This window comes from Geosmithia morbida (assembly GCF_012550715.1).
Source record: "Geosmithia morbida isolate 1262 chromosome Unknown scaffold_1, whole genome shotgun sequence".
Classification (NCBI taxonomy): domain Eukaryota; kingdom Fungi; phylum Ascomycota; class Sordariomycetes; order Hypocreales; family Bionectriaceae; genus Geosmithia; species Geosmithia morbida.
Genome location: NW_023336188.1, coordinates 1,585,996 through 1,600,886, shown reverse-complemented (window position 1 = coordinate 1,600,886; position 14,891 = coordinate 1,585,996). Strand labels below are relative to the sequence as shown.

Genomic DNA, 14,891 nt, shown 5'->3' with positions numbered 1-14,891 from the left:
GGGGGGGTATCTGAGGCAACAGGGGCAATTAGAATTTCTAGCATGAAAAGAAAAGTATCGCGTCGAACTGACTATAATGTGTGCAGTACAGTATTTGCATGGATGTACGCATAGACCAAACCCCTGATGGAAAGTGCTCCAAACGCACTCTATGCGTGTATGCTAATCGAAGCCCGATATGAGATCCTCGTCGACATCCTCATTGGAGTAGGTGGTAGTGATAGTGAATCGAGGAAACAGGTCATTCAACTTAGTAACGTCATCTCTCAAGTCCCATGAGATGTTTGTAAAACGCGGAAGACGGATGAACTTGAGCTTGGGTAATGAGTTGCTGGGCCAGCTCTTCATCTCCTTGCGGAACGCCGCAACAACGTGATAGCACCTCCACTGATAATAATGGCTACTGTATAGGTCCCCCGTAAATGTCACTTGCTGAACGTTGCGGCCTATTATTCGCGGGACACACTTGTTGTAGCTGGTCCTCGGTTTGAATCCGAATACGGTGCACCAAGGGAGAGATATCCTCTCCAACTTGGCCATAGTGCATAGATTCTGTAGTGTTGCCGAGAACGTGATGACCGGTGGCTCATTCAGTCGATGGCGGTATGGTGCTGTCTTTGCTGTGATGGTTAGGGATTCCAGCGTCGCACAACAATTGGCAATGGCAGTTGCGATTGCCTCGAGATCCATGGATGAATCGCCGACGTGAGAGTCGATATTCTTCTGGAAGAACCAATGATATTTCAGCTCTTTCAGATTGGGGACAGCAGAGAGGATCGTCCCTAGACAAGACTCGCGGACCCTGAATAGTTGAAGATATGTCAGGTGTACCGGGTCGGGCGGCGTTGGGAAGGGCCAGGAAAAGTAGACAGGGTTGTCGATGGAGATGGAGAGACACTTGATGTTTGGTAGATAAAAGAGCCCAAGTGCGTCGCGGGTGTTTCCTGGCCTTACAAGATCTTGCGATGCCGATCTCCGGGAAATTGATACATTGGAAAGGGACTTGTAACTTGGGAGTTGTCGTATCGAATCCGGCCGATGTATCTGTGCTTTCCGGGAGTGGTCACGAATGGCCTGCCAGATCGCGAGGCCGAGAAAACGCATGCTCGTGGTCCATCTATGTGAGAGGAAAAGGCTTTCGAGGTTGGGAAGCAAAGAGATGAGGAGACCAACAGCGGCATCGGGACTGTCCAATCGAGCTTTGTGAACCCATACCTCTGCAATATCTGGCGGCACGCCTATGGACCTGATGGCCGTCGTCACCTTCTCCCAAGGGAGCACTTTCAGGTGCCTAAGCATGCCATGTACAGGGTAGGTGATGATTGAGAGATGTGATGCCTGGTGGCCATTGAGGTTCAATGTGGTGATGTGGGAGCATAGAGCGGGCCTCTCAAGAAGAGTCCGGAGTAGCAGCGCCAGAGGCGGGCCGTAGTCATGGGTCCATGTAATTTCGACAAGGGACCAGACGAAAGCCTCCGCTATTTCATGTAGACGCCGACATGTCTTGTACAAGCTGCTAAGCTCTGGAGGTTTTAGCAACTCGAATATATCTAGCAGGAGTTCCGTGGGGAGGTCGGCAAGTGCCATTGCTTGTTGTCGGTAATATTGATTGCTCTGCCGATTGGATTTGGATCCCATGAAAAATCGTATGGCATGGAAAGACTCAAAGGACATACATATATGGAAGGGAAGGATGAAAAAGTCCTAGTTACACGTACCGTGACAAAAAGGCTTCGCCACCCTCATCATGATTGACTGCCTCAAGAAAGACAGACGCACGTCCATCGTCATATTACATTATGATAAATACGCCCGGTCGACTTATACTATCCGCCAGTCGCGATAGTGGAGCTCCCGTTTTCTATATATCACCGGAACAAATCAGGGTCATTTGCAGAACGCTTCTTACACAATCATCGTCGCGAGGGTCGGACAGCAAAGTTACTTTGTCTAGGCCCAGCCTCTCTCTTCATGCTCAGACAATACGAGGTGCCATCTGCTCCTCCAGATTCAAGCCACGAACGGGCAGATCCGTATGATAGGTCGATAAATGTATCGGCTGGAATCGCCCCCCGACGCGAACGCCATGCATTCCCCCTTACATCATCATGAGCTTATTTGACCCGAGGCACGCACGGTATCCTGTGAAATTTCGCCAGTAGTAAAAGGGTGGCTTGAGTGGCGGACTTAGTTCTATTAATTTCGCTCTGTTAGCTCGTCGACAAACGTCGTTCTGGACCATGGTGTGTGCTACCAATTTGGTATCGTCATTGGCAATAGAGTTGGCCACCTCGTTCACCGGTGACGCACTTAACCAGGTACGTATATATCCGGCTGTAAGACCCAGGGAGAGCCATGCCATCCTCTTCAACACCCCAAGAGCCAAGATCCAGCAGCACTGAATTGGGCTTCTCGAGTCTTCCTTATGCCAGAATCAACCAAGGCGACTTGATCGTTGGCTCCTGCGATGCCTGGCGGGTTTGCCGACCGAGATTTGTAACCAGCGGTCATGTAGGTCTCGAAGCATTAGATTAAAAGCCGATTCTACCCGTATCAATGTCAAAGTACTGAGATTTAATTGACTGAATATATAAAGACATGTTACTCATGGCGTACGGATTTTGTCCTTCACGTGTGTCATCTCCATGAGCCGAACCACCGTTACATCCTCTCACAGGGCACGGCCAAGATGGTCCCGAACCCCGGCCTCTTCTAGGACCATGATACCACCCATGGCGCAGCCCTCTGGAGAGGTCCCTGATCCCCCAGGATGCCGAGGTGCATCCCATTATGCATTAAATAGAGCAGGGGGTTAGCACTCATCTCAAAATGCGGAGACTGTACGGCAGCATGCGCGCATGCGTACCTACGCCGATGAAAGCCATCGATCCAATGTCTTGGACGCATTGTAGGTAACCACCATCAATGTCAATGCTACAGCACAAGTTCTCCGATAGAACGAATCATGGTTACAATTCGTCAATTATAAGCAGGTAAATTACTTATATATATATATACTATTTTGATAAATTAAGGGCCCAAGCTTCCGACTTAAGTGTAGCGTATTCTCATCTCAAGTATTGATAGAAGGCATCGCTCGGGTTCTCCAACCCTCATCTTGCCAGATACGCAACGCCTCTCCTTACCTTTCCCTACGTGCTGAATGTGTAACTATGTAATACTTGATCCGGATGGCGAGAAGCTTGGCTTTCTTTGGATAGACGTGCAGCTCATGAGCCTCAAGCTGTTTGTCTCCTTACCATATATAAGTACTGTTGCACATAAATCCACTTCTTCAACATCTCTGTGGCCTACGTACTTGTACTGATTGAATGTAGACGTAGAAGTATCAAAATCGTCTCAGCTACCAAGTTTATGTACAGATATCAACCTCACTGCATCAAGTTGTCACATCGTGATCGTCATAATATGTGCACCACCTGTCGGCGTCGAATCTCACATGGGAAGATAGTAGATGTAATATTTGATCTTATATACGAGCCAAAGCTGATTAGCACTCCTCGGTAGGCGAAGTCACCTCTGAACGTTTGGACACGTATCCCGATCCGTTAGAGGCCTCGGCCTGAACAAAGGACACGCGACCGGAAAGAGTGGCAGAGGTCTCGAAGCCGCTCTTTGTCACATTTCTAGAAAGGGCGAGCGCTCCCTCCTTCTCACCAGAGAAGATGTGCCACTGCTTGTGCTCGGTAGCACCATTCCAGCTCATGTACACCTCAGTGTTGCCATCATCGTTGACACACGCGTAGACGCTAGGCGGGTCACTGGGCAGGCCAACCCAGGGGGACTTGTAGCCGCGGTAGCTGAATACAGTGCCATCGCCGTTGCCGAACTGCATGCTCATCAGAAGAGTTCCGTTGATGCCAAACTCTTTCATCTTGGGGGTGGAGCCATAGCTCATGAAGTGGTGACCATCCGGCAGAGGCTGCAGGCCGCCTTGAGAGGCGGAGTAGATGGTATCGTTGGGGTCAATGAGTTCGCTGACCAGGGTGGCCTTGCGCTGCTTCTCATCGACCCAGAGAATGATACCGGTGGTCTCGTTGATACCATAGGTGATACCCGAGTTGTCGTTGTTGAAGAAGCTGATCTCGACGCCGTCGTCCGTCTCTCTGCGAATCCGAGCATCGTGCTGATACCTGAAGGAGATATCATTCCCAAGCTCAAAATCGGCACCCGAGTCTCCCTATAGTTTTATTGAATGTTAGAGGCTTGGATCAGACATGGGCAGATGTTTTAAAGACAGTAGGACTTCAATAGCTCACCTGAAGAGTCCACTCAACACTGCCATCGGTGGCAATCTTGAAGAAAGACGAGTAAAAGCGCGAAGAGATGAGGTACGAGCCGTCGGCAAACTTGTCGACGGAGTTGATGTGGAAATAGCCATACGGCAATGTCCTGTTCCGTCCGTAATCCTCGAGCGGGTAGAACTTTTGGACGTCCTCCAAGGGTATCTCATCGGTGTGGTCAAGAGCGCTCCAGCTGTAGAGAATCTCGTTGGTGACAACGTCAATCTCATAGAAGAGAGAGTCTGTCACCCAGCCATCCTTGGGGCCACCGATAGAGCTGAGGTCGTACTGCGTGACGTTGTACAGGGTAACCAGAATGGTGTTCTCGAGAGTAATCTTGGACTCGTGCATATCAATCCAAGAGTACACACCCGAGTCGTCGTACCCGCCGATGGCCGTGAAAGTGTCGTCGTCGGAGGTCACGGAGACATTGTAGATGTTATCGTAAGAGCTGTCGTAGATCTCGATGATTCCGTAACCAAAGCCATAAGGCTCGCTAAAGTCGATGCCATTGTGGAACACAAGGACAGGCTCGCCGTTGAGGAACTGGGGCTTGTAGGCGCTGTAGCTGCCCCTGGGGCTCTGCCAGACGAGTTCATTGTCCTCGGACATGATGAAGAGGCTGTAGTTGTGGCCTGTGGGGCCATTCTGGTCGAAGAAAAAGAACCCGGGCGTTGTGTCTCCATGCTTGGTAACCTTCAGGTCCGGAGGCTCGAACGCCGAGCTGCGGTACGATTGCCACGGCCAGGAGGTGTTGGAGGCAGCCTGGGTAACGATTGGAAGGCCCAGGCCAGCGATGAGACTCAGCACAGCACGCATTGCTTCTCACAGATTGTACGCTCGCGCAACAGGAAGACGATTAAAGAAGGGCGAGGAAGAGCAAGGTCGGTAATCAACACCCTTTTTTTCCACTGGAGGTTGGGAGGAGGGGGGGGGAGGTATACTGGCACGAATTTATACATTTCTGTGTATCAAATCTTCTCTCCTCCCCCTCCAGCGCGATTCCGGTCAACCCCATCCTTAATGATTGACTATCACCTGGCGCGAGGGGGCCTCTCCCATGGCCATGATCAGATAGGATGAGATACATACATGTAAATGGTCGTTGCATGTCCACCCCATCAGTGGGCCCATCCGGTTTCTCGACGGGCATTTTCTGGGGCCAAGCGGATCCTAAGCACCAGCCATGGGATAAACAAGGTATAAAACAGTGACGATCTCGGGTACAAGGGAGATACATGTGCGTATACATGCACATCGGCCCATCGCTGGACGCGGCCCTGAGAAGCGAGGACCCTCGCCTGCCCTTGGCGCAGCGGGATGCAACCCCCAAGATTCCTGTCCTTCGGTCCATCGGACCTTGGCATTCTTCGAGTTGCGTTCTGGCCTTTCTGCAGAGAACTAGCCGATATCGCTACTTGGACCGAGAAACAATTCCGCTTCACCATAGATGATTCGTTTTCAAGTGCCAACTTGAGTCTGTCTCCATGGTACACCCAATCTTGCAATATCAGTGCTGCAATAATCACTGTGCCAAGTGGTGGTTTACGGGTGCCTGATTCTGCTTCTCTGGCAGTCTTTCTATCACCGGCCTTGTTGGTTTGTCTAACGACCAGGGCTATTCGCTCTTGGTTACCAACCGGGCATGTTCTCCTATGGCGAGTGTGGCATTTCGATAGTAGACCCAGTACGTGTTATTTACCGAGCTTCAAGCTACGAGCAAACTTGGCAACTTGCGGATTGCCGAGGATGCGACCAGTAGCGACGCGAGCCGGTGCTAAAGTGATCGGCAGTGTGTTGAGGGGGGCAAAAGGCCCCATTCCCATCTGTACAAGTACTCGTACTCGTAAGCCAACATTTACGTGTAATAGTACAGTTGCCGTGTAAAGGGGGCTGTCATTTTGAAGCCTTGAGGTTCAGTATTACAGAGGACGTGTGTGCCTATACGATAATATTACTATATATGAACAGCTCAGACATAGGAATAATAGACTACACATGATTGTCCGTTACGTTCACCGAATCGCTCAAATTCTCCAATATTCTCAGTGGCATGATCCATGTGTAAGAAAGGATTCTAACGACGCACGAAGTAATGTACAGACCTACCCTTTCCCACCATGTTTCTCAAAACAATACTGATAGTACGGAGTAATGGGGCCCTGAACCACGGCACTCGGATATTACCACAACTGAATCTTTCCTTCGAAGGTGGGGTAATAAGCCGTTAGCCGAATCACTGAGCGCTCAAGAAGTGCGGTACGAGAAAGTGACGGAGTTGGTACTTGCCAAGAGAGCATCCAATTTGCTGTTATCCGCAGTCAGCAAGGCTCTTAGTGCCTCGCATGTCTATATATCTATGAGATAGTAATAGTACTGCATTGTGCTTCCAATATGAGGCATTTCCGGGAGCGACCTGACTTTCACCAACAATCCACTTCAAGCTTGATGCTGGACGCTGGGAAACGGAACATGGACAGAGTATTCATCGTATGACTCGTAAATGGATATATGAATAAGAAGAAGAAGAAGAAGAAGAAGAAGAAAAGAGAGCTTGATACTTGTTTAGTTTGCTAGTGCGTCGAGTACTTAGCCTGGCTCTACCCGTCTAATCTTTTATGTTGACATGATTCGCCGAGGTGAAGAGTTTTGTTTCCAATAGCATCGGCGATTGATAAGATTGATGGTATTAGCACCGGATATATCGGCATGGGTATCGGGACAATCGCGAGTCCCACTACGAGACAGACAAGTAAAGATCCAAACCAGGGCTAATAAAATAGAAGCCACAAAGCCGGCATAGATACATCTTGATTGGTGACGGATTTGGCTTTAAACGAGGCACTTTGCATCCAACCATCATGGCCCAGGATGGCCTGTATTTATTGGAACGTGCTATAGATGAAGTGTTGCTGAGATAGGGTGTAACTGAATCGTATTCCGTCTCCCCCCCCCCCCCCCCCCCCCCCCCTCTCGATACTTCATCTCTTTCTCATCTCAGGACAGTCTATTGACCGGCATTTACATGCTCTTAATTACTCTTGGGAGCAGATGGCGCCGAAAGAGGGTGCAGCAGCTGCCGGAGTGATTGGAAAAGGTCACAAGAGGATGAGAAGAACGGCAACCATCATTAATATGTGTTACAAGTAACAACCAAAATAGGACTACTATTCTTCTGATCAAACGGAATTCTCATTACCACGGCTGATATTCATTCAGTCGTCTTAATTCAGGGATCGAAGGAGCCTCGACACTTCGACAACCATGTCTGCTAGTGGTGTGGTGCCTTGATAAAGGCTACAGTGTACACCGTATCCGCTGTGCATGTAGGTCCCCTTTTCCCGCCTTAGGGAAAATACAATGGTGCCGAGGACATGGGGATTTTCTGTGGTGGTAGTAGGCTAGAAGTATGGCGTGCCACCTTCATATCTCTACCGACGGCATGTGTCTTTTCTCTAATCGGCGACATTAGCCTATCAATCAGCTACAATGCCCTGCTCCACGACTTCATCGAGCGCATCGTGCCGCAGTGCCATCGCGTTTTTCCAGGGCTCATGTCACCGGGGATGAAATCAGCCGGGCTAATCAGGTACCAGGCACCGCAGATATTGGCGCTGATGCCGAGGGGGGCGAGTTGGAGAGGATACTAAACCCGATGAAGTACAGGTCGCATGCCTGTTCATTCTGGAGCACGCTGTCTCTGTCTCGCGAAGCTGAAGGTCACTCAGGGTACTTGAAGGGAAAATGATGTATGCACTTACATGGTTAGGTCCATGGCTCCCCCACTGTAGAAGTCTTGCTCGTTGTCAGTCCAGAGAGTCTTTCATATATATGATGAGCACAGCCCTCCTATTCTGATGCTTACCTCTATATGTCTTGGGCAGTTTGGCTAATTCTAGACGTGCGAGGTCATCGATGGAGTCAAACGTTGCTGTAGTATGGCCTGTCACGATTCGCCATCGTTCAGTGATATGCGAGTTGAAAATAGATCGAACTAGATGTGGAAGCGGCGACTCATGCTGAATGAAAATGAAACCGTAAATTGGATCTAAGGATGAAAGACTAATCACACGAGTTGTCATAAGGATGGAACTTGGGAGAACGAACATAGAAGCTGTCTTTTCGTTCTTTGCGACTTTGAAGTAAGACAATGACTGGTAGCCTGTGAAACACGTATTTACAAGCCGAAAGCTATCAATGTCTATGTTCAGCTTCCTAGTGCCGACATCTACCATCTAAACTTACATGTACGATTACAATTTGCACATTGCATGGTTCAGCACATCGGATAGAGAGTGAGGGGTAGCTCTCCCGACTGGAACGATGGACTGCATCCACAGTCGCCGTTTTGATCCGTACACCACACTAGATAACGAGATTCTGATCATTTGTGCTCGGTGGTGTAAGAGGTATTACATGTAGTAACTACCCAACTTTGCCATTCACCTCCCTCTTCCTACAAAGTCAGGAGGCAAGAGCTTGCCGCTACTGCCTAGACAGCAATCAGAGCGGCCTAAGGCTCTTCCTCTTCTTCATGAAGACGAGCGGTAATAGATAAACAATAGCATTCTCAATGCTGCATAGAGCATCTGATCTGATCACTACGGTCTAATATTCTAGTGTATATACATAAGTTTTTATTGCCACATTGAATTCATAATTTCACGTCCATTTTGCATGTCCCTTGGGATGGCTAATGATGTCGCCGCCGCTGTCCAGCCCCGTTCACGGCTTTGAGTTCTATCGAGCCCTCGTCGCTGGCGCTCTCACGATGGACTTCGACCTCCTCTGTCTTCAGTACGCCACCCTGGCTCGAGGCCTCCTCCACGCGGCCCTCCCCACTGCCAAGGTCTTGGAGGGCCTCCTGAGACTCGGGCCGTGTCGAGTTGGACGTGACAATGACCAGATTGCCGCCGTACTTGGATTTGAAGCCGCACATCCTGGATCGTCTTGCGTCCGCATCTGTTGCCGCGTGGCTTCTGAAGGCATCACTGCCTCCAAGTTGGTATCTATACGACAGGTCCTTTGAATCATCTCTTTGACTCGACCGGAGCTCCAGAAAGAACATCCTCCTATTTCAAGGTTAGTCATCTACTAGACCACCACCGCAACATCAGGAGAAAAGAAAAGGCCTTGGCTTACAAGATAGGTATCGATATAGCCATGATAGACGCCGCTGGCTCCGATAGAGTCCAAATCGTGAGGTCAACACGGTCGTATGTGATGTCGGGACTGGTCATGTTGACTACCAGTACTGCCTTGACGATACCAGTGATTCCGGCACTTTGGACGCAACTGTTAGTAACGAACGGTCATGAGGGAACAGGTATCTCGGACGCGGGATTTGTCCAGCCCTTCACATACATTGCGCCCAAGCTCATGGCAACTGCCACTCCGATCTTCTCGCGGAGTCGCATGGTCATTCCCATGATTATCTTCCAAGGTAGAAGGGCCAACACAAAGTCGAGGATGGCTGAGTAGTCTGGGGGGGGTCAATGTCAGCAACTCAGAGGACTATAAACCCATCTATCTGTTCCTAGAGCCTGAGGGTCTTACAGGCAGCAAAAAGCTGGAACTTGACAAGCCGGTTCTTGTCCCAGCATGTGCCAGGCACTTTGCGATCCCAAACCTTTGCCAGTGGGGTGCATTTGGCAAAGCCAAAAATCCACACCAGGTTCATAGAAATATTTATAGTGATGATGGCGAAGATGAGGAAGTACTGTATCCACCTGTCGATTACAATCCGATATAATGTGAGGGCGAACGACGTCTTGCTGGTAGTGGTTGCGACTATTCCGAACAAGGCGACTAGGATGGTGCACTTGTTGATCTCCCTCAAGTTATCGTCGCTAATGGTCTCTATGTGTTGGCCAAAGCCTAGAGAAACGATGTATGTGTTGATAGACACGGATATGACCAATGATGTCTGTACCGGATCAGCCAAATCGCCAAGCATTTCGGGGATCGGGGGAGGAAAAAGGAGAAAAAACTTGGGGAAAAGGGGGGGGGGGGGGAGCAGCCGAGACACATACCCAAGATGCGATCAAAATGTAATCATCCCACCACAGACCTTTAGAGCGCCACAGTTTGCAGTAAATGCGCATAGCCAGCAAGATACCAGCAGCTGCCGCCATCGACCAGCAGCAGGCAACCAGCCGAGCACCCCTATCATCGGCCATGGTGGTAGGATGCCGAAGAGCCAGACGTGATGACTGAGGATATGGATGATGTATGTCAAAGACCCCTCGATGGTGAAAGGATGCCGCAGATGAAATCCACCACACACACACACACTCTCTCTCTCTCTCTCTTTCTCTGCCGGCTTTTTAGAACATTGCGGAGTAAAACTTTTGGTAAACTAACGGCAGTGCAACTCAAAGTTAGCCAAGAACTGCGCTACATATGTACCGAGTACTAAGGAAAGCCGGTACTACTAGCTGCCCGCAGATCGAGGCAAAGTGGCTGCTTTCATTTTAGTTTTTTTTAGGTTTCCGTTTGGGGTTGCGAGCCGACCTTGCTCGAGTCTCGCTACTACTAGTACCACATATAGACTAGCAGATCTGTCCATTCTGCTTGTACCGTTTACTGAACCATGCATCCTCCGCTTATACTAAACCGGTGCCTACTCGGCATTGACTATAAGCGGACCGTAGCTGAACTAGTCTGCGTGCATCGTGGTTTCTAGCAACCTACTGTAGCTAGCAGTTCCAGAGACCGGCCCAGCCAACAACCATGCCACCGCCTAGTTAGCGTGCATCCTTCGATTCCATTACGTGTATGAATCTCTTACTCCGTTGCAGTATAGCAGGGGCTGAATAATAAATCTACTCGTATTATACTACTCTCAACCAGTCGTGAACGAGATACTAATGCCAAGTCTACCCGGGCCCGAGACCTGATTCTGTCCCATCCCAACCAGCTTCTAAGACACTAACGCTGCTGTGTTATGGACGCAAAAGGTTGACGTAAAAATTCTTCAAGAATCGAACAAGAGTCACGATGCGGCGGCGAGGTTATTGTGTCTTATCGGCCATAGTGATGTAAGGCCAAACAGCATACGACGAAGGGAGAATTCTACATGCACATACAGAGTTGAATGTACACTGCCATAGATATATATAGCACTGTACTGGTACGTATTGTTGCAACAACTGCAGGCGTACACCTCACTCAAGGCTTACTGTCTACACTTTCTTTGACGATCCCTTCTGTATTATGTGAACATAGACACCTTGCCATTGCCCATAGCCACGCTAACGAGTGCGAAAATGACGCTTCCGTGGAGCGTAGCCTATCGAGGTGTGATACACGGCGGGTGTTCGACTTGTACGGTGGGTGGTTCAGCTCTTCACGTACCCGTACTCCGTACATCTGTACTCCGCGCAGAGAGAGACATGACCGTGACATGCAGGACCCCTGGGTTTGTGTGTCATTTGTTGGGCGAGTAATGTAGTGAGACTGCTGGCACGGCGGAGTTATCGCTGAGCACCGTTGTCGCTAATAGCAAAATTATGGCGCATTCTCCATGCGCCATTCGCGAGGTCGGGGGATTCGCATGAGCAGCACCGCCCCTGCATATATGTGTGTCGCGCTCTCTGAGTTCCGCAAGGTCAACAAAATTGGCAAATCACAGAAACGCCAAGGACCCGGTTGCTGCACAGTGACCGGGAAATCTGCGAGGCAGGGGTGAGACCAACATGTTCCACTGCAGCAGCTGTTCACTGCGTGCTCGGTAAATAATCATCTCTGCAAGACTCGATGCTATTATCTCGTTACGAGTAACATATCAAGGAGAATCCTCTAGACATTGACACATAGCATGATCTCTTAGTGATGCGATCTCCCCATAAAATGGCATCGCTTCTTTCGCTTGCCAGCCCAGCCCTGCTCCGAATACAGATTACAGCTCACCAAGTTTCTAACAGTAATATTACTAACTCGTATAGCCTAGAGGATGCTCCCCACTCGTACGGAGATCCTTACTATATAAGTTGAACTACGGCGTCGTAGACTCCATAATAATAGGCCAGAAAGTCCTCACGCCTGCTTACAGTTGGTTAGTCTGGTTGATGGATATGGAAGTCATCGCCGTTCTGGTCAAGGCCGAAGCAGCCATTTCCCATCTCCTCCGCGCGAATAAGGAGTCACATCCTGCGTCGTACTCAAGAGCTGTCAAATTTCCCGACGTGGAGCAAAGAAAGAAGCCGTAATCTTCTAGTGGCTTCACGCAGCTCAAGCAGCTACACAACTAAGACGATAAACACAACGGTCTCGTCGGTTGCGTCACCTCGCATACCCGTACGCCCAACACAAGCTTGCTACCACGGAAAGTCCAAGTGTCTTCTTCCTCCTCTCGACAATCATCCTCTCATTCTATGAATGTTTTGTCTGCTAGTATATAATAGTTGCTTGCAAGGTTGAAGATTGGACGTGTGATGGTGTGATGAGAAAGTCATCATCAGTATGTACAGATGAACGACAGTGAGTACAATACGGTACATGATATATATCAAGTCACCCACTCGTACGAGTGAGTATATTATATGGTCCACGGGACGGAAATTGGGTAGTTTACGGTTACTAGAGGGAAATACATGACGGCACAGATAAATGCTTGAAGAACGTCAAAGACCTTGTTCCCACGCAAAAAATAGTACTAGTAATGATGTACGAGTAGTTTTAGTTTGGCCGTCACCCACACGGCCTCAAGCGTAGCTGGAAGTAATATTCTTCATAAAAGACGATCCTTGCAGATTTTGCACAAGACACGCCGTGGTGTCCATGCAAGACTTTGAAATGCGTTCTCCTGCACGTGGACTGCTTCTAGCGCTCCTCTCCAGTCTAACCCTGGCGGGAGTCGCGAGAGGGAATTCTGCACCTTCGGCTCACCTCAACAACGGCACCTATCTGGGCGTGAACAATGCCCAGTACAAGCAGGACTTTTTTCTGGGAATCCCCTATGCGCAGCCCCCAACCGGCGCTCTGCGCTTCGCACCTCCCCAGCCACTCACAGAGGCCTTCAATGAGACTCGCGATGCTACCGAGTATGGCTCTATATGCATCGGCTACGGATCCGATACGACCAACATTGGCACCCCGGTGTCGGAAGACTGTTTGACCCTCAACGTCATTCGCCCAGAGGGCACCAAGCCTGGCGATGACCTCCCTGTCGGCATCTGGGTCCATGGTGGTGTGAGTCTTCCCTTTCCTGCGAAGCAGCCGTGACGCGGCCATTGCTGACCGGCGTGACAGAGCTACGTGATGGGCGGCTCGCGTGACCCGAGATATAACCTCAGCTACACCGTTGATCAGGCCGTCAGCGAGGGCAAGCCTATGGTGGCCGTCTCCATCAATTACCGCCTCTCGTACTGGGGCTTTCTCTTCAGTCAGGAGATGGAAGATGCCTCGGCTGGCAACATTGCCTTCAGAGACCAGCGCCTGGCTCTCCGGTGGGTCCACGACAACATCGCCGCCTTTGGCGGCAGCCCCGACAAGGTCACCATCTGGGGAGAATCAGCTGGCGCGCGCTCTCTGGGCATGCAGCTGGTCGCATACAACGGCCAGGCTGGAGGTCTGTTCCGCAGCGCCATCCTCGAGAGCGGTAGCCCCGTCGCCGAGTTTGTCGATGCTGAGACCTGGCAGCCCTACTATGACGCTGTCGTTGGGAAGACCGGATGCTCATCGGCTAGCGACACACTCGGCTGTCTCCGAAACCTGCCCTGGGAGACGCTCAACGGTATATTTAACAGCACCACTGCGTTGAACGTCACTGCTCCCAACTTTAGCGCCGTTCTTGACGGAGACTTCATGACAGCCCAGGCAACGCAGCTACTGCGGGAGGGCAAGTTCGCCCACGTCCCACTGCTGCTTGGCAACAACTTTGACGAGGGCACGGCCTACGGCAAGCGGGGTATCAACACCACGGCTCAATTCAGGTCCTGGCTGACGACAACTCTGGGACTTGACAGCGCCCAGGCCGCCAGCATTGAGGACTTGTACCCTGACGATCCCGCGCAGGGTGTCCCCGAGGCGTATCCCGGCCGCCCCGCCGCGTACCCCTACGGTCTCCAGTGGAAGCGTGTGGCTGCTGTTGCCGGAGATTATCAGCAGCACGCTGGTCGCAGGCTCCTAGCCGAGACGTACTCTGGAGCCGGACTAGACGTGTATTCTTACCTGTGGAACGTCTATGTCAATGGCTTGGCCCCCGAAATCGGCGCCACTCACTTTCAGGAGGTGGTTTTTGTCTTCGACAACGTTGAGGCTATCGGCTACTCCCCGAATCCGTTTGAGGGCAAGCCCGACACCTACTTCCAGCTCGCCGACCTCATGAACAAGATGTGGGTGTCCTTCATCGCCGACACCGATCCCAACCACAGCTCCTCCCCGAATGTTTCATGGCCGCTGTACACACCCTCAGCGCCCCAAAATCTCGTCTTTGATGTCAACAGCACCAACCTGTACTATATTCACGCAGACGACTATAGAGAGAAGCAGATTGACTATCTCTTGGAGTCCGTCTTTTAATATTGTGGGAACTTCCCACTAAAGCATTGCATGGGTTCCGAATTCGACCAGACTACATATAAA

The 14,891-nt window shown here is 50.5% G+C and overlaps 3 protein-coding genes across 3 annotated transcripts; 1 reads left to right on the top strand and 2 right to left on the bottom strand.

Moving 5' to 3' along the window:
- Positions 1–3,511: 3,511 nt before the first annotated feature.
- Positions 3,512–5,123, bottom strand: GMORB2_1237 (uncharacterized protein; the record flags this gene model as incomplete). Its single annotated transcript, XM_035463219.1, has 2 exons — positions 3,512–4,201; positions 4,281–5,123. The coding sequence occupies 2 exons, from the start codon at positions 5,121–5,123 to the stop codon at positions 3,512–3,514; spliced, it is 1,533 nt and encodes a 510-aa protein (XP_035324643.1).
- Positions 5,124–8,997: 3,874 nt separating this feature from the next.
- On the bottom strand, positions 8,998–10,483 carry GMORB2_1236 (uncharacterized protein; the record flags this gene model as incomplete). The annotated part of the gene is made up of 5 exons (XM_035463218.1): positions 8,998–9,376; positions 9,447–9,587; positions 9,669–9,786; positions 9,861–10,230; positions 10,337–10,483. 5 exons carry the CDS (start codon positions 10,481–10,483, stop codon positions 8,998–9,000), a joined length of 1,155 nt encoding a protein of 384 aa, XP_035324642.1.
- A 2,617-nt stretch (positions 10,484–13,100) lies between these two features.
- GMORB2_1235 (Carboxylesterase type B) lies at positions 13,101–14,828 on the top strand (the record flags this gene model as incomplete). Its single annotated transcript, XM_035463217.1, has 2 exons — positions 13,101–13,496; positions 13,557–14,828. The coding sequence occupies 2 exons, from the start codon at positions 13,101–13,103 to the stop codon at positions 14,826–14,828; spliced, it is 1,668 nt and encodes a 555-aa protein (XP_035324641.1).
- Positions 14,829–14,891: the final 63 nt, after the last annotated feature.